At 40.9% G+C, this 19403-nt stretch overlaps 1 protein-coding gene across 2 annotated transcripts in view; it reads right to left on the bottom strand.

The window, feature by feature from the left end:
- enah (ENAH actin regulator) overlaps positions 1–19403 on the bottom strand; it is a 131517-nt gene that overhangs the window by 85450 nt on the left and 26664 nt on the right. The window contains exon 1 of one of the 2 annotated variants that reach the window (XM_036147095.1): positions 4674–4859. The exons of the other annotated variant lie outside the window; for it this stretch is intronic. Within the exon in view, the coding sequence (XP_036002988.1) occupies positions 4674–4687 (14 nt within the window). The 5' untranslated portion in view covers positions 4688–4859. Of the gene's footprint in view, positions 1–4673; positions 4860–19403 lie in introns of those variants that run through there. 2 annotated transcript variants of the gene reach the window in all.

The following is a 19403-nucleotide window of genomic DNA, read 5'->3' as shown; positions in this document are numbered from 1 at the left end:
TTAAGTATTTATTTTTAATTGTTTTTCTTTTTTCTGTGAGAAATCATCTCATTGTAATAAATCTTTTGCCATTTTAGTTATCCTTCCAACAAAAAAATAAAGCACCTTCAGAGATGCAAATACATGTGAATGTCTGGAAAAATTGGATTTCTTCAGCAAACAATGAGCCAAAATCTTGCAGTCCAGCATTTTTATAATCTAGTTAGATTTATTATCAGCCTATTAAATCTACACACCCCTTTCCCACACAAACACCATTTCTTAGAACATAGCAAAAATAACATTTCTGAAGGCACATAAGCGCCTTCTGCTTGTAACAAGTCTCTTTTTAACCCGATCTGCTTTATTTAAACAGCAACTGCAGATGTTGGTCTCATCTCTGGACAACTTTGCTGGTGTTGCTGCTTGTTCAGACTGAAAAACCATCGTTCAACATGTTGAGAGTCTGAACCACTACAGTTTTATGAACGGAGATGTATTCAAAGAGAAGCAGCAGATCACCTTTATGAGCAAAAACAAAAACATCAGCACTGTTCCCTTCAACCAAACATCCTCAGTTCAATATTTCAGGGAACTGGGATCAACCGCGACTTCCTCTGCAGCTGTGTTGAACACAGAATCAACTTGTTGAGCATGTTTTTCTCTTTTTTGTCGTTTGAATTAAACTTTTTACCCAGAAGGCTGTTAACTTATTCATGGGAAGCAGTAATTACAACAAGTGCTGAAACAAAAGCCTTTTTAATACACATTTCCCCGTCAGACAGCTGCCTCGACAGGCATGAAATCCAGCTGTAACAGAGCAAGCCAGGGCTGACGGGTTGAGCACCAAACAGCAGACACCTTCACAGCTACAAGGGAGAGCTAGATCTAACTGAGGGATGGAACAACAACCCCTGCAGGGCATGCAGATTTCTGGACACATGTATCTAATCAGGACATGAAAGCAGTGAGAGCAGGACCTTCACTGCTGCTCATCACCAAACAAACACATGCAGGCACAGCCTCACTCTTCATCTAGTACACTTCAATCGATGGAAGCAGAGAAAGTAGAGGTTGCTGTTTGAAACATGTCATTTGATCAGACTCTGCGTCTGGTGAGTTGGTGAGATTGGGCTGCCATGCTGATGGACAGCACTAATAAAGCAGATCTGTAGAGGCAGGGTGAAGCCGCGAGCGTCCCGGGAACCAAGCTGTGATGGATGGAAGGTCCGTGGCGAGAGCAGTTTGTCACACCTGGGTTAAGCGCAGTCAAAAGCTGTCTAAACAAGAACACACACACACACACCAGGAGCCATTACAACCAATTAGAGTGAGACGTCGACAGAGAAGGCTGCGAGAGCCGTGCTAGGCACCTGGAATAACCTGCTGCCTCTTTTGACAGAACAGATGATGCGAGGGAGGAGCGGATGAAGACATGGGAAGGAAGGGGGAGAGAAAAAAGAAAAAGGCAAAAGCAACAGCATATCCAGTTTAGATAACGCCCTAACGGTTAATGTCGGTCAGAAATGGACAAATGTAAATGCACACATAAGAGGAAGAAAAGATGAGTGCGGAACATAAAACAAGAGCAGGACTGGTTTAAATGCGCTTGAGGCTTGGTGCCGTTTCCCTGCAGGAGGCAGCAGGGCACAGGTGGCTCAAACACAACACACCAACACACTGTAAAAAACACACTGCTGCCCACACAACACTGTTAAAAGACCAAACACACGCACACAGATATGCTCAAACTGCTGAGAGAAAAGTTAACATGATGTACATGGCTTTTAGTCATGAGGTGCTGTGGTTAAAGGCCGACCATCAACCTAAGTGAGAGAAACCAGCTGGTTTCAGTGACTTAACACCAAACTAAGAGTTGCTCTTAATCCATCATTAGCATTTTAAGATTTGAGCAAACAAAGGTGCACCTAGAGGACCACTGCAACATGTTAGGGTTTCTAGCCTTATGGTTTTCATGGGCTCGACACATGGGGGGGCATCCAATGACGGCAACTAATCGCACAAGTTCGAAAAGAAATGAGAAATGATTGGAGAGGGAGCGACGTCGCTCCCAGTGTGTTTATAGTTAAAGTTATCTAGGTAACCCTGAGCCATCCCTGTGATTGTGCTGGCAAAATTCTCAGTTTTTTATCCCATAAACTATTAGCCCAGACCTGATCTTTGTAACTTCTTTTTCATACAAGCAACCATTAATAGAGCCCCTGCTGCCACTAACTCTTTACCATAGAAAGTACTCCTGGGTCAGAGCTTGTGTGTTTTGTGTGTCTGTTTCAGTTGATTGCAGCAAAAGGAGGAGGAGGGACCATTTTTCCACTGTTGGTAATGGATCCTAAGGAGAAGGGAGAGCTGCAGGTTCCTGTGGACTTGTGCAATAGAATGGATGTCCTTAGATGTGTTTTTAGCACTTGCCATAAAAAACTGAATCTGACTGCATTGCATTACTACTAGGATCAAATTAGAATGGGTATAATTACATTAGAAACGGTCTTTAGGATGGGACTGATTTAGTTCTATATTTCTGCATACAAACTGGATACGTTCTTCTTGTAAAGTGCCTTAGAAATCACATTTATTTTGGATTGACCAATATAAATATTGTTAATTGAATTGCGCTAGCCTTTCAGTAGACAATTAGAAAGCTAAAAACATTACAGTAAAACTTCCCTGTCATGGAATATAGTGGATTTGGAAATATTGGCAGTTTTCTGGAAATCTAAGAGCTAAGGTAAAGGTTTGGTTCTCCAGGGAAAGCACATAGAGGGTCCCGTTTCCCTCGTCATGCCAATTGATAATTTGCAGTATTTTACGACTCTTTCCATCTCTGGTCAGCACATGAAGCGCGCTGTTGCTGAAACACAGATGAACCCGACTCTCTTGGCATATTCAGAGCTAAGGAGCACCATAACTAGGAGCAGACTGGTCCAACCAACATGAGTCTATAAAACCATCCCAGTTAGGGGACAATAGTATCTTTATTCTTTCACTGAGAAGAGTCATCTCAGATTAATGGCTTTAACAAGAGACAGGGACAGGAAACATATTTCAAAAGACAATTTCTCATCACATAATATAAGCTAGAACCGACTGGGCAGCAACATAAAAGGCACCTTCTTTCCTTACAGATGCCACAAGGGATGTTTTCAGATCAACTTAAATGCCCCAGGGTCATTTTGCACAAGAGCGGGTGGAAGGGAAAACAAACCTGCAACAGAAAAGTCTTTATTTAACCAGAAATTTGTCCCAGAACAAATCTGTTCCACAATCATCTTTAGTTACAATAGTGAAGTAACAAATTAAATGTATCAAATGAAACAATCCAACAATGGATCATTTCAGATTGGTCAGCTACGGGTCATAAAAACCCTGACTATATAAGAAAGACGACGGCAGAGCATAGAAACTGAGCCAGATTATTCTGTTGGTGGGACAGGGCTGTCATCTGACCCGTGCAGCTTCTGCTGTCTCATCTGAACAATGACGTCATTGTAGCTGGGTGAAGCCTTGCCACAGGCAGGAGGTGACAAGCAGGCAGGTGCCAATTCAAAACAGGAGCTTTCCAAAGAACTTCATGTCTCAATGACGAAAAGGTTTCATCACTTAATGGTTAAAAGTTTTATTTTTCATTCATATGGATGTAGAAAGTTTTTTTTAATGTTTATGGAATCTCTTAGAGAAACAGACATCCACTAAGATCAGTGCCAACAACTGAGATCTTTTCAAAATCAGAGATTGGAAAATGGCCACAAAATCTGTGATCGGTGCATTTCTAGACCTTTTTTAGACCTATAAGTGTTACATGAATTCAATTAAAGCAAGTAAATGAAGATAAAACAAATTGTGCTGCATTCAGTTTCACCTCCAACCAGTATAATAAACTTGTTTTAAATCTGATTTAAACAGAACATATACCTAATAATAGACAAGTAAAGATGTTCTACTATAACCAACAGATGGCTAGCAGCAGCAGCAGCAGCAGCAGCAGTGGAGAGTTTATTTAGTTGGTAGTCACTTTACAAGCTTCTCATAGTTTGGAAAGAAAGTTTGATCATTAGACTGAAAAACTTCTGCAGATCGCAGATCCATGAAGATCCAATTTACCCCCAAATGATTTAAAAGAGCTCACCAGTGAACAACTATGACTTAAATCAGCAGGGGATCCTCACATTCAAGCCAAAGGGACAGCAGATGGTACAAGTAATAGGAAATTCCATCACCTAAATAATTCCCTGTCAAGCCAACATATACAAGCCTGCAAAGAGCTTTTTTCTCCCGTTTCTTTGAACTGGATCAGCAGCTCCAGAAGCAGTGAAGGAGAAAAGTGCCCCATCACTTAATGGAGAGACGAATCGTATACTGTAAGTGAAGTGGAAACCCCCTCTGATTGGACTCTGAGGAGTTTAACAACCGAGGCAGATCTAAAAATATTACAGCTTCTCATGTGGGAGAAAGGCGTTTTCAACAGGGGCTCAGAATACTGAATGAATTTGTAGACAGCGCTAAAAGCTAAAGTATGTTTCTCTTGTGGGGGGAATGATAGGCAGCGGAGGAGAACAATAGTCTTGATGGGTAAATGGAACTGCAGGGAGGCAGTGAGAAAATCCACAGACATACAGACAGCCCACTTCTAAAGCCTCCCTTGCTTAATAAATATAGAAAAAAAAAAGGAAACTTACGAGTCACGGGTCATCTTGCCGTTGGTAACAGGTGAATCCGACACCTTCACCCCAAAAACTAAAACTAGAGTTGGTTTATTCTAGTTCTTTGAAAGACCACTTTGTCTAGAGACGGACGGAACAACTGCCGGGCCGCCTGGAGGACAGTCCAACTAGCTCCCGGATGGAAATGTGAACCAACCTTTGGGCAGACGGTGACAGCAGAACGGCATCCGACCAACCACGAGGCCTCAGTCCCCTCTCTGGAGCCTGAGCTAAAAGTGGAGCAGCTGAGTGGGCTCATCTAGGGGGTGCAATGTGTTTATTCAAGAATACCTCTACCCACACCCTGAAATAGAAACCATGACCTAAACACGTCATCATGCTGAATTATGTGGGCGGATTGTTAGCGTTGTATTGTTGCTAACTCATTATACAGCAGATGCTTCCTTCTATGTCCCATCCTGAACACAGCGATAAACCGGTACATCAGCATTAGAGGCACTCTGAAGTTATTTTAGACATCCAACATTCCCGTTGGGATGATCAATGCCTTTTCTCTACCAAGGTTTTGAGAAGGAGCCAGACAGCAACGTTAGCCATCTTTGCAAAAAACTAATAAGTGTAATTATTCAGTGACAAAGATTTGCTTTAGACTTTCTGCCTGTATTCAGTATCTACAGATTAAGTATTCCAGGTTCCTCCTAAAAATTATTGGTTCTCTGCTCAACCATAACTTAGACAACAGAAGGCCACAAGTGACTAATGCCTGTTACCAACTCCACTGTTAGTCTGTTTTTCAGCAAAAAGTCACTGGATGTTTGTGGCCATACTATGATATTAAAATAAAAGCAAGAATAATTTATGCTGTACCTAATATTTTCTATTTAATAAGGTCAAAATGTGTCAAGGTGCATCTGCTATATTTGTTGGATGGCCAAATTGTCCATTTGTCCAATTCTTTGGTTTCACGTGACGTCACAGTGCTGCTTCGCGACACCGCGAAATTCAGATGGAGGGCAGGAAGTCAAGTAGCTGAGGATCTGCCGTCTATATTAATGCCTATGTTTTGTGTAGTTTACGGCTGCTCCAATCGTTCGAACCGAGAAAAGGAAAGGAGCTTTTACAGAGTACCAAAGATTGTCGTTCATAAAGGTGAAAATTGTAAAAAGCTCACAGAACAACGCCGTAAAAAATGGATTTTAAACGTACGCCTGCGGTCTGGAGGAGCAGAGTCAGCCAATGCCCGTGTCTGCAGCGACTATTTCATCGGAGGTAAGCTATAACGTTATGTTAGCTAGCTATCTTGTTTTTGTGGTTGTGTTTATATAGCATAAGGTTGTTGTTAAATGCTCATTTACTTAGTAATGATTAATAAGTTACCGGTAGTCTAATATGGACTTCACTGGGACTGTTTAGGCTGTCCTAGCGCTTTGGGTGACGTTGAGTCGGTAGACTGGGCTACGACGGGCAACCTCGGTTACCAAAAAACTAAGCCCAAATCAGAAGCATGGTTTACCTTGAAACATAAACAACTGTCAGGTTAACGTTGTTGTTAAGATGTGTTGCATGATCGTTGACATTATAGCCACTACTGCTAACACTAGCATCTTTTAACACATAAAACAATATAAGAACAAACACTCACCCTGGCGAAGACTAAACGATGATCGTCGTGGAGACGTTTGGTGCCGAGGTTGTGGACCCACCCGCTGACAAAGAAGTTATATGCCTCCATACTATTAAAGGCCTTCATTTGCTGTTTGGTGTAATACGATGTCTGAAGGACCAGATAGTTTGTTATGTCAACGGCCGCCACTTTCGGCAAATCTCCACCGAAAACTCACTCATTTTCATGAGGTACGGGTCACGTCCAACATATCTGTCAATCAACTCCTTTTATCTATGTCTTGAAACAGGCTCTAACTCCATACAATATGGGCTCTTGGTAATGGTGTCCTCCATGTTTACGCTAACTTCACAGACGTCCTGCCCTCCATCTGAAATCGCGCCCCCTGGCCGCGTCATAATCATCACGTGACTGAAACCCAGCTATTCACCCAATAAATAAATAAATAAATAAATAAAGGGAGGCACATGGCCCCCAGGCTCTACTTTGACCCCCCCCCTGTATTAACAAATCTAAAATTCTTGTCTTTGAACACCAGGCTGGTTTCTACTACATATTGATTGCATCTTCGTATGGGTAGCCTACCCTCAGTATTAATAAATGTCTTGGTCTGTTCGTTCTTTAATCTGCAGTACCGTATTTTTCAGACCATTAGGTCTGAAAAATTCTTAAGACCAATCAGATGGTCTTAAGGAAACAATCCCTATAAAACAAAATGTTGACTGGTGCTACATGCCAAGCTAACAGCACAACATGGATGTTTAAGAGCAACATAAAAAGGTCAGTAGAGCTCCTGTACCTGCTACAGTGAATCTGTCACAGCAAACCTCCTGGACAATATAAGCTAAGGCTTGCTGTTAGCTTGCTGTTGCAGCTTGAAGGACATGGACAGCCCAATGACCAGGTTCTGTTGGTCTGAGCTCCCCCTTTGAATTGTGCAGTAAAGCACCACACAACACAGTTGCTGCAGTACCAATCATAATAAAAAAAGTTCATCAGCTGACCGCTTAACTGGATAATGAATAAACTAGTGCGGCAAGATACACCGCTAAAAACACAACGGAGAAGCCCATTAAGGTCACGGAGAAGCCTTGTAAGCCTCCTGACCTGAAATGTACAGAAAGTGTACATTCTAGCTAGGGAGCTTTGAGTTTCCAAGTATCAGCCAAGAAACAAATAATTTGCAAAGAGAATCCCTCCTAAGATGTATGAAAAAGTGTTGAATAGCTACAGAAAATGTCTAGGTGAAGAAATCTTTATTGGTGGACACGGCACAGAACTTTATTTTTACTTTCATGTTTTCATAGATGTTCTGCTCATTCACATAAAAAGGGAACTGACTAAATTCAGAGACTTTGCTTTTGTTTGCAAGTTAGCAGACTAAGTAAATCAGCAGTGATACCCTCACTCATCTTAGAGACCAGGATACACTGTTCCAAGATGTGTTGGAGTAGCAAAAGCAAAGTACAGAGCTCAGAGGTTTAGAAAGGACAGCTCTGTGCTGTGTGAACCACAGAAAGCCGACAGGTAAAAGTCCTTCCCCAAGTCACAGAATGTCTTGACCCTAATAGGATAAGAATTTTAAAGTGGTTCAAATGAAAGCAACATGGAGGTCGGAGGTTGATTGTATCCAGTTTCTCTCTTTCGCACAAACCAGGAGTCATGGTCACTGGTGTGACCCAAAGCTACAGTGGAGCAGACCTTAAATAGATCGGGCTGTCTGCAGATCCTCAAACGGTTTCAGCCTGAGCACATGGCACAGGACTAAGTGTGGGTTACAGTGCCATTTTCATATTTAATAATGTGATTATACAAAACTGATGCAAAGATTTAAAACTGAAATGTATAAGATTCTCAAATTGCTACTGGAATCATCAGCTATTTTTAATTGTTGCTACCTTGATTATTAGTTAGTGTTTATTTTGATTTTAAAAAGCAGAGTTAAGCTGAAGCACAAACACCTGCATCATGTATCCATACTTTTCAACATCGAACTACAGAGTGTTAACTTGTTGAAGTTGCACTCAATATAGAGCAGCATTGGGAGTAAAACAAGCTTATCTTAGCCTGTTAATAGGCAGGCTATCTGCTGAAGTACAGCTTTCAGTCAGAGGCCTAACACACATGCTTTAATTGCTGGCTGGAAAACAGTTTTTCCATTTTTTTTAAGAAAGAAAATGATTCTTGGCGCTTGTTTAGTTTCCACAGCAAGAATATGCTTTTCTTTTATCTGGAACTATTTCCAAACAGCAGAATTTACCTTTGTCATAAGCAAGAGAAATGTGTAGCTTTTAGAAGGGTTGTGTTGTGCTAATAAAGTAATCTCCAGTCATGCTGGCTCTTTCTTTCTAAAAGAGGGATTGTAAAGGAAGGATCAAAATGACTAAAACTCTAGGGTCAGTATCTAGGAAACATTTTCATGCACTTTTGAAACTGGAACATTAAAAGAGCTCGGCTAACATGACACTGAAAACTAGCCTCGGGCTACAAAGAAAACAAAAATGTTAATATAAAAGTAGAAACAAAGTTTCACTGATCTGCTGAAAAATGGTAAAAACAGCCATCATGACCTAGCTCCAAGCTGGATGGACTGTATCCACTAGCCACAGACAGACGCTGAGGCATCACACAGCAAAGGCACCATTTAAACTGGAAAATGTTCTGATCAGTCTGAGCATCTGTGACTGAAGTATTTCTGGAAACTACAGGATGCTTTCCTGGGTTGTGGAAAACTTAGTGATTAGCATGTTAGCTAGGAAGGACGGACTGAGGGAAGGTTGAGGAAGCTAGAAACATCCATAGCAATAAAGCTCCTCCTGACTAAACGGACAGAGTGAATGTATCACTTCTCTTAAAAGTTTCCCACTCCCCCTCCCTCCTTCTGCCCACTCTGAAACACACTCTTTCATTCATCCCTTTCCCTCTGGCTCATACTTCTGCACCAATCCTGCCTCCGTATCGTCTCTTCTCCCACTCTGTTCATCCAAACCCCTCTTTCACTCTCTCTCCATTTCTCCCCACCACGCTTCCTTTTGTTCTCTGTCCCTCGTCTTGTCTCCTCACCTCACCTCTCATGCTAATGGGCCATTGATGTAGTCTCTATGGCGATGTACTTTTCATTCCATTGGAGAGGAACGGGCCAGTGGACTGAGAGGATTAGAGGAGGAGAGCAACCTGGGAATGTTTGAGCTCACAACTGTGTGGCAGAAACACTGTACACACAATTAGACTGAGTTAACTATGCATGAGGGTGAGTGTGTGTGCATGGGAAACAAAAAACACAGATGGGCCCGTATCACTGCTGATTTGACTGTTTGCAGAGCAGCGAACATGAGCTCTGTGGGTTAGCTGTTACCATAATAAGCACCAAGGGCCCCATCTATTAAACTGCAGTGTGGTTCCATGTCGACAGAGGAGTATGAGACGGTAAAATATAAAGCGAGAATTTTAATATCACAAAAACATTTCCTGTCCACAACATGAGCAAAAATCAGTTTTTCCATGGTGAGAAAGCAGGGGGATTTATATTGGAAGCCAACCATAAATAAGATGCCAAATTATTTCAGTAAGTGGTTTTGGCACAGATTCTGCTAACTACAGAGTCCAGCCTGAGAGCGGAGCCTACAAAAGCTCTGCAGGAGGCTAAGCCTGGCCCAGCTGGTCAACGATAGGACAGACTGAGAGAACGGCGCGTCATCAGCAGTAGAAGTATGACAGTCAGAAATACTGCAAACAAGAAGAAGTAGAGAAGCAAAGGCTAACTAAAACAATCATTAGATACTCTCCTATAAATCTACATTTCAAATAGTATTTCCAACTTCTAAATTATCTCAAGTTAACTCCTGTAATGTAATTTTATTGCAATTTTAGGTTAACCATCAACAAAAAAAAATAAAAATAAAATGGTTTTGTATTTAGCTCCATTGTGTCGGCACTTTATGCAACTACTTTAACTGCAGTTCCAGTTTCAAGTCTTTCGGGGCAGGCCTCTGACTGCTTTGCACATTCACAGACACAACTAACTGGCACATCTACTTTGCAGAATAACTCAGGCTCAGTCACAATGGATGGAGAGCACCTGTCAACATCTGTTTTCTGGGCTTTGACTAGGCCGTTCCAACAAGGATCCGTTTTGATCTAAACCATTTATATGTAACTCTGCTTGTGCTCTGCTGAAAAGTGAACCTCCATTCTCGTCTCTGGAGCCTCCCACAGTTTTACCCCAGCATGATGTTGCCGCTGCCACGTATCACAAAGGGGCTAGGTGTGCTCAAGGTGATGCGCAGTGTTACCATTTTGCTTTGCCAATTAAAGGATTTCTTCTTGCTACTCGCCCATAAAGTCCAGATTTGTAGAGAACACTACTTACATCTGTCCTGTCAACAGATCTTTCACCTGGGCTTTGGATCTCTGCAGCTCCTCCAGATTAAGGACGGGTCTCTTGGCTGTTTTTAGGATTTGACAGAGCTCTTTGAGATGTTCAAAGATTGGCATATAGTTTTATACTTTAACCCCACTTTAAATGTTCAGAAATGTCATCCCTGGCCTGTGTGAAGGGAACTGGTTGCTCTGGATTTTATTTAGAACCATCAGAGTAAAAGGGACTGAATAAAAATTCACACCAGACTTTTCACATTTTAAATTGTAAAAAATTATTGAAAAGCTTTTTTCTTTCTTCTACTTCATAATTACACACTACTCTGTGTTAGCCAATCACATAAATTCCAATAAAATAGAGTTTGGGATTATAACAAAATGTGAGAAAATGCTATGGGATATGACAAGCTTGCAGTGTATAGCCCCATTTACATTTAGCCTGGTAGACCGATCCATGGCGAGTTCAGACCAAGATTGGATGAGTTAACCGTGCCGAGCTTGGTTCTTACGACCATTTACACATCACTCTAGCACGGTCCCCGCCTCCTATTGACGTAGACTGACGGAGGGAATCATAACACATAACATTCAGGAAGCTATGCTTGGTTATAATTGTGATATTTCATTGTTTGCAGAGAGTCAGACGAAGAAGGCAACTTTTGGTGAATTTACTTGACAGAGTCGGCTTTTGGGAAGTGGATAAGACAAACGAACGTCTAATAAGGATTTAAAGACGCAGGAAACAACGACAGACGCTGAGGATCATCACACTGCTAAGCAGAATCATCTCTGGAAATCGTGTGTCACAGTAAAAAGCTAGTATTTTTATGAATGTCTGAAATTTTGATCCATTTATCCTCGATAGTTATCTCAGTTACCGAGCTCGGACAGTTCTCGGCACGGTTTCAAAAGGGTAGTGTAAACGGGGCTTATGCGTCCATGTTTGGTTAAATAAAACACTGGGTTCTTTTGTAACAATACTTTGGACAGGCAAAACTCATATCCGATCTAAAATGGTTAACTCCAATTTCATCCCATAATATTTGCTTTTAATGAAAACAAGATGTGTGGCAGAAATAAAGTTTTACATGTCTATAGGAAAGTTTGACAAACAGTCTTCCTTTAGAAAAAAACATCTCAGCTTTCAATCCATATCTGTGTGACAGAAATATGGAGAAAAAGACTACAGCAGAGTATGTATGGTGGATGTAAAACGTCTACACACCAATGTTGTGACACTACTTGGATAAATGATCTCAGGTTTGTTTCCAGCTTTGATAGGAAAAAAATGTACAATTCAATTGTAAAAAAACAAAAAAAAAACAGTGAAATACTTCAAGGGGGAAAGTAAACTAAATCGATGTGATTAATAGGGTGCACACCATCACAGAGGAACCTCAAGTAAACCATCATCATCAAGTGGAGAACCTATAGCTTAACAGTAACATTACAAAGAACTGGATATTCTTCCACAATTATTGTTAATGTAAGACAATGACAAGGGAAGCTGCTAAGGGACCTACAGCAACATTAAAAGAGCAGCGGAGAGTTCTGTTGGGTTCTGCTGTAGAGTATGCAGGGCCCCTGGGTCCTTTATATGTCTGGGCTAACGGTTAAGGCTGCAAGGCAGAAGTCAGGTCTTTACTCTGGGAAATTAACGGAAAGATAAGTGGAAGGAAAATCTTTGACCACAATTTAAAAAAGGTATATTGGGGCACAAAAAAAGAAGAATTGCACAACATGAAAAGAGACCAAAGCCATAGCGAAGCAAGATGGTGGCAACATTGTGCTTTGGTACGTTATTTCTTCAACTGGAACTAGAGTTTTACTCAATGTGGAGGGAATTAAGAACAGTTCCATAAAATGTTGACAGAAAAATTCATGTTTGAGCGCGACAAAGTCTCAAAGCAGAGATCCAAATGCAAAGTGGGCCACACAAGCACAGGCACCGGGCCCTGATCTGTAAATATGTTGTGATATGAGGAAGGCCCTGCACAGGAGATGCCCTCGCAGTCTGGCAGATTTGGAGCATTTTTTGCAAACATGAGTGGGCAAATATTGCAAAATCATAATGTGGCGTGTTGATAAACTCCTACCCAAAAAAACAGCAATAAAATCAGCAATAAATGCAGTTTAAAATCTTGCCATTCGTTCTAATATTTATGTTTTGCATGGTATGTAAAGTGATGCGATTGCTGTAACTGTCAGAAAGCAGAAACATAAATTTCCACCCTCACTTCTAAAAATGGAAAAGCAGCTGCTCCACTTCTATTGTTCAGGCGCTTATGCAGACTTATGTAAGCACAATTTAGATTGTGGTTTAATTTTATCTCCCTAGGAGATTTTAATTTGTTTCTGTACACGTTGTACAAGTTATGTCACAAAGATTGAAAATTATTTTACTTTGATTTGTTTGTTTTTTTCAACTCACAAGTTATCTTAACAAGGGTGTGTAGACTTTATATCATCTGTAAATATCATTTCTTGAAGCAGTGATGCTGTGGGGAAGAAATGTTTAGAGAAATGATGCCAATAACGACCACAAGAACGCTTAAAACACCTTCAATCCTGTATTCCTACACCTAACCTATGGTGCTTTGCTGGAATTGTGTGCATGATTTTAATGGCAACATTTTTACAGGTAAATAAACGGTCTCCAGTAGAGAATATCTGAAAATATGGGAATAGCAGCTTTCATACTTTAATTGGATAATACAAACATAGCTACACCTTCATCTTTTGAAAATTGAGGACGAATTTGAGAACAAATTATTACATAACTATATGTAGCTTCCTCAGCTTCATTGCTAAATTAGAGAACTGAAAAAAAAAAAAATTAATTATTGATCTGTTTTTTTTCTGTCATATTAAATCCTTAAGAGGTCATTAGCTCTGCATTTGAAGTCCAAACAAAACATGGAGTAAAGGTGCTCTTTAATGGGGATCTTGCGAACAATAAAAAGGAGAAAAATGTAGCATTTCTAGGGGTTGGTACAACTTGAGATTCTCCCGCCACATTCATTTATTGATTATTGACTCAAGAATGAGTCGATAACCAATGGAAAAGCAACCCTGAGCGCAGAAATATTCCTGTCTCACTTTGTGAATGTGTTTAACACAAACCAGCTGAAGCCACAAGCTGAGCACCATCAGATTATCGGCATAACAACAAGGGAACGAGGTAACAAGGTGTCATACTGAGGCCTGGCTGAGCTTCCAAGGGGCACGTGATTTTTGAAAGAAACAAAAAAGAAGAAGAAAAAAAATCAGTTACCTCAACAGTACATCTCCCTACATGCAATTAGCCATCAAGACCATCTGCTTTACTGTGACTACTACCATCTTACTGGAAGTTATTAGACGTTGATATAGTCAATACTACAGCAACAGCACCCTAAAGAGTAGAAGATAATCTAAACTAAAAACAAGTCCTATATGTCATAGCACAGTGCTACCATCTGAGGGCAACAGCATCTTAATAAGCCTCCCTTTCACTCAGCTGTCTTGCCACAAATCACTTGCGTCACTAGTTTGAATCTTCATCACCCCGCTTGCCCTCTTCTTCACCTTTGGATGGTTTACCATTGGTACTTAAATTCTTCAGCCTCTAGTGTTTCTACTCCTTTTATCTTTAGGCTTGAAACATTCAACATGTAATCCTGATAGCTGAACGTTTATCAGGAGGTGTACAGTTAGGAGAGTTTCCTCCATATAGAAGCTAAAATTCCATGAATTTCACTCTTTAAACCCATTTATCAGTCAGAAGGTCTCTGGCCAATGAATCTGAAAATGAGTCTTTACTGAAGTAACGCACTAAAATAACTCTTGCGTGTTTTATGTTGCAAACACAGCATGCCCTAAGGGTAGCTTCACATGAATTGTAACTTTATATGTTAATAACCTTGCTGTATATCAGAGTGTCAGTAATCTGCTGCTGGGAAAATGCTGAGATGCTTTTTGCATGCGAGGGTGATTTCAATGACATACTGGGAGACAGTGAAGCTGCAGGCAATAAGCAGTTATCACGAGCTTGCATGGTGATAAAGCTGACAGGTTATCACTGCAACTGAACAATTCTGCTGATTTCTGCTTTCCTCTATTTGCAAGGAGAAAAGTCCTCTTTACCCTTGCATTTTCAAACCAACATCAGACAGCTATGAGAAAACAGGCGCTCCTGATGTGCTGCTCACCCTTTGGGCTCACCGTTGGGGGAATAACTTCTGCTTCAGTCACGTGTCGGGTTTGCTGCTGACTCTTTTGAAAGGAGAGCAGCTTGGGAAGACATGTTGTTGAAAATGTTCTTGCTCTGCCTCCTCTGCATCTATCAATTGAAGAGCCTTTTAGTCTTGTTAGGGACTCTCGTATATAACTGCACATGATACTTAAGACAACATTGCCACACTGAAACATGGTGGTGGCAGCATCATGCTTTGAGGATCCTTTCCTTCAAGCAGGGACAGAAAAGCTGCTCAGAGTTAACAGGATGACCAATGGAGATGAATAGAGGGAATCCTGGAATAACCCAAAGAGAACATATAGCTGCTCTCAGCCCTGTTCTGCCCTCTCACTGTGGGCTAAGGGTTTTTTTTTTTTTTACAGAGACTACATCCTCCAAGGTAACTGCTGATTACTCATGTTCTGTGGACAAGAGGTTAATCAGCTAACCTCCTCCTTAATCATGACTGTTTATTCCATGGACCTGGTTCCTTTTGCAGTTGTCTGACTCTACAAAGCTTTAGGGATTTTAGAACCAGTAGCTATTATATTTACTATTCTTTTACATGCAAGTTTTAAATGCTGTTTCATTTCTGGAAATTTAAAATGCAACCCACTCCTCAACTCTGTTATTTGTTCAATCCTCCTGCCGATTTTAGAGGACTGGACGTGATTTTACATAATTACATTTGAGCGTTAGTTATAAGGCAACTTTGTGCGTGTTTGTGAGTGCCAGTGAATATGTCTATAGTGCAAAGCCCTTCCAGTGATCAGCATCCCTAGAACAACACTATATAAATTCAGTCATTTACCATTTAGCCAAGATGGACTTTTTGTGTATTTTGGTTCAATTGATGTTAACATTAGTCTTGTCTGAAACATGGCTAAATAGATCAATCCCAAAGAAAAGAAAAAAAAATTATCAGGATCGAAGGTTATAATGAATACAAAAAAAAAAAAAAAAAAAAAAAAAAAAAAAACTGGCCAAGGAAAGGAGGGGAATTGCTGTGTTATTTAATGCAAATGCACTTTTACCAAAGTCAGTTAAGAGAGAATTTAAAGTCTTTGCTTTTAATAATCAGCGAATAAATCTGGCATTGCTTGTTAGAAACAAATATTGTCCAAACCAAACCACCAATCATTGTAAAATGAGACAGCATGAAGGTGTATGAGTTCCAGCTCTTTTTGAATAGGGATTTGTTAAGCATCTACATGTTTTGACTGGCATGTCATCTTATTCCAAATGTAAAATATCCCCGATTTGAGGTTGGAGTGATCCCGACGTTCCACTGAGTGGATCCGATCACTCTTAACACCACACACGGCAGGAATGTCTCTTAAGATTATCTTAAGAAACATTCAGATAGTCGCTGCCTCTCGCGAGGGGAAGATCGGGGCAAAAAAATAAATAAGATCGGGCTAAAAATGCTGCTGTGTAAACCAGCCTTGATGCAGTAATTATAAACAGCAGTTTTAAATCGGAGGACTGCTGTTAAGCACAACAGTTGACGCTCCACTTTTTAATCCTGGATTCCACCAATAAAAGTAAAAAGTCTTTAGTCAAATCACTGAAATTTGGATGAAACTTGTCATGGTACAACTGAGAGCCATCTGTGAATGGATGTACACTGAAGAGGCTGCAGGCCACCATTAGCCTGTCAACTCTTGGCTAGACAGGCTTTCATTAGCCATGTTGTCAGCAGTTTTTATCATAGCTGACTGTTTGAGTAACTTTCAACTTGTGAGATTCCAGGGTTACTTTGGAACTTTTAATGAGACAACCAAACTTGATAATACCAACCCTGCAGAAATTTAAAATCCAAAGGCAAAAAATCTTGAGGCAATATGGAAAATAAAGGCCAGGGAAAATTAAATTCCCCACATTGGAAATGCGTGGTGGGCTTTTGAGGTCTAATGGGAAAGGGTCTGTGTCATTTATTCAAACTGGTCTGACATTTTTGGCCAGATGGATGAACTTTCATTCCCCCTGATTGTAACATCTGATCTAGATCTTTGTAGAAATACTAAAGGAATCGTTCCTTAATTGCAATATCATCTTTATTAACAATAACATCTCAGTGTTTTTCCAATATTGTGCTGCCCTAAAAAAGGAAAAAAAAACAATTCAAATATCTTAAATCAAGCAAGAGGCAAAACACCCCTCAGCATGTGTTGAGGTACTGCGGCATGTATGGATCCAGATTACACATCACCAGAGAAACCTTCAGCTGTGTACATCTCAGTAATGTTACAGCCACCTATATCAGAACAAGTGCCACCTCTCAGCAAATGTACAGAAATTGTTTGGGGCTTTTTATAGACTGGATTAGAGTGAAAAGAACGTTACATAAGTGCTGGTGGTTGACAAAATAACTGCTCTTTTACAGGATCCATGTTAGGTAATGTCACACACTAAAAACCAAGCCGGTAATCTTTACTGTGTGCATCATCATCATCATCATCAAATACAAAGCCCCCCATATTTCCTGTGAACACTGCTGCGCTCGGCTTCATTCAGCTCCACACCATGCAACACTATGTGGTCTCATTACATTAATACTGAATATTCCAGGCTTCTGTCTGTGGGTCGCGCAGCTTATGTTTCTAAACCGCTGCTAACAGCTGATTGGTTAAGAGTCAGGTTCCCTGTGGGTACTGTTGGTTGATGACCCAACATTTATTTTTTGTATATCTTTGTAAAGCTGGGTGATTAAAAAAAAAAAATGAATAGATCAGCCACAATGTCAGCTGGAGAAGCAAAAATGACCCTCCCATCCTCTCACCTGGCTTTGTTTTCTCTGCATGTTCTCAATTAGTTGAAATATGTGTGCAGGACAAGATGGTGGCCTCCTGTCTCCTCCACATTATATAAAGCAGCCTCCCCTCCCCTCAACAACCACTAAAACGCAGCTTTCTCTAAGGGTAAGGAGACTAAGAAAAATATTTGAAGAGCACGAGCATTTACCCCAGTAGTAATTAAAAGATGCATCGAGAAACTGACTGTTGAATGACACCAGATGATTTTTAGCTTGACTGGAGCTTACTGGTCAGCAAGAAATAAAAGTGATAAAGATCTGTGACATAAATAAATGCTACTGATCCACACTGACACTGTTCTATGTAATACTTTCAACAGATCATACTTTCATACTGGATAATACTTTCAAATCATCCATGATACATAACCAGGTCAAAGCTTTCTGAAAGCCAGAAGTTAAAAATCAGCCACAAAAACCCAACCTTAGTCATACCGACCCCTCCTTTTAAACTTCCTGCAGACAAATTCAGGAATAAGTGGAATGAAGTCATGAAAATGTTCCTCTCTGCGCTGAATTGTAATCTGAATAATCGTATCAACTAATATAATGTGTATGCATCACCATCCCATTTCTCCTCTGAATTTATAGCTGTATATCAAGAGAGACAAGCAGTAGGATTACATGTGACTGTAAACAAATGACCTCCCTTGCTGAAGCAAAACGTTCCTCACCTTTGGAGGACAATCTCATGATTGATTCATTGCCCTGGGAGGAAAAGCTTGCACCATCATCATGAGACATCTGTGTTAATATTCAGACAGCGCAGTAAAGCATCCAAACGTGTGTGCATCAAACTGCAGAATTGAAACAGAGGCTTTGCATCCATCGAGAGCTGTGGCTTTAAAGCCCACTCAGCGGTGGAGCAGAATACCAATAACTCCCAACAGACAAGGTGAGGAGGTTTCTTCCAGACTTTAAAAGGCAGACACACAAATATGAACCCACTTGGTTACATCATAACTGCTGTCAGCCCATGTTGGCAGTGTGAAACAATAGCCATAACCCATCTGTTTGTGTGGGCATGAGAAAGACGGCGAAAACAGAAGCGACTGAACGGAGGGGTGCAGGAACAGAAAAAACTGATGGTAATGAATGGAGGGGAAATGAGTGAAATGAGAAGCTGCTGGCACATTTTTACAAGCTAGAAACTGTGTTGACTTGTCAAAGACGTGCTAAAGAGCCGATAATGGTTCCTGCTGCTCTCCGTGGCGCACACACGCTAGCAGAAACAAAAGAGGCCGGGTTATCGCGTCGGATGGTTTTCACTGGGCGAAAAGCTGCCTCAGCTCAGACATGCGAGTCTCCTTACAGCGACTGACCAAGGAGATTTCACCAAGGCCGCGCAGGACATGATCTGGCGTCAGGAATTAGTTTCATTTAAGGGTACAAGTTCCACAACAAACAGAGCAGGAGCGCAAGTGAACAGCTGAAGAGGGAGAAATGAGAGAAAAAGCTCAGCAGATACAGTGAACAGCTGAAGTCAAGCGGGTCTCTAAATGTGAGCGGACAGGAGGAGCCTTGGCTCACACAGCAGAACATGTAGGGCACGCACTGCTGCAGGCGTCACAAACATACACGCCCACTTTGAGGGAGTCCAGAGATATTCACAAACATAAAAACAGATTCGTTCCAGGACTAATTAGCTACAGCGCCCATTAAATCTCATAATAACCAGATGGTGTAAAACACCCAGCTCCCACATGTGAACAG

Source organism: Fundulus heteroclitus, chromosome 15, assembly GCF_011125445.2.
Source record: "Fundulus heteroclitus isolate FHET01 chromosome 15, MU-UCD_Fhet_4.1, whole genome shotgun sequence".
In the NCBI taxonomy this organism is placed as follows: domain Eukaryota; kingdom Metazoa; phylum Chordata; class Actinopteri; order Cyprinodontiformes; family Fundulidae; genus Fundulus; species Fundulus heteroclitus.
Note: the sequence above shows the minus strand (reverse complement) of the source record. Positions and strands in the feature narration are given on the sequence as shown.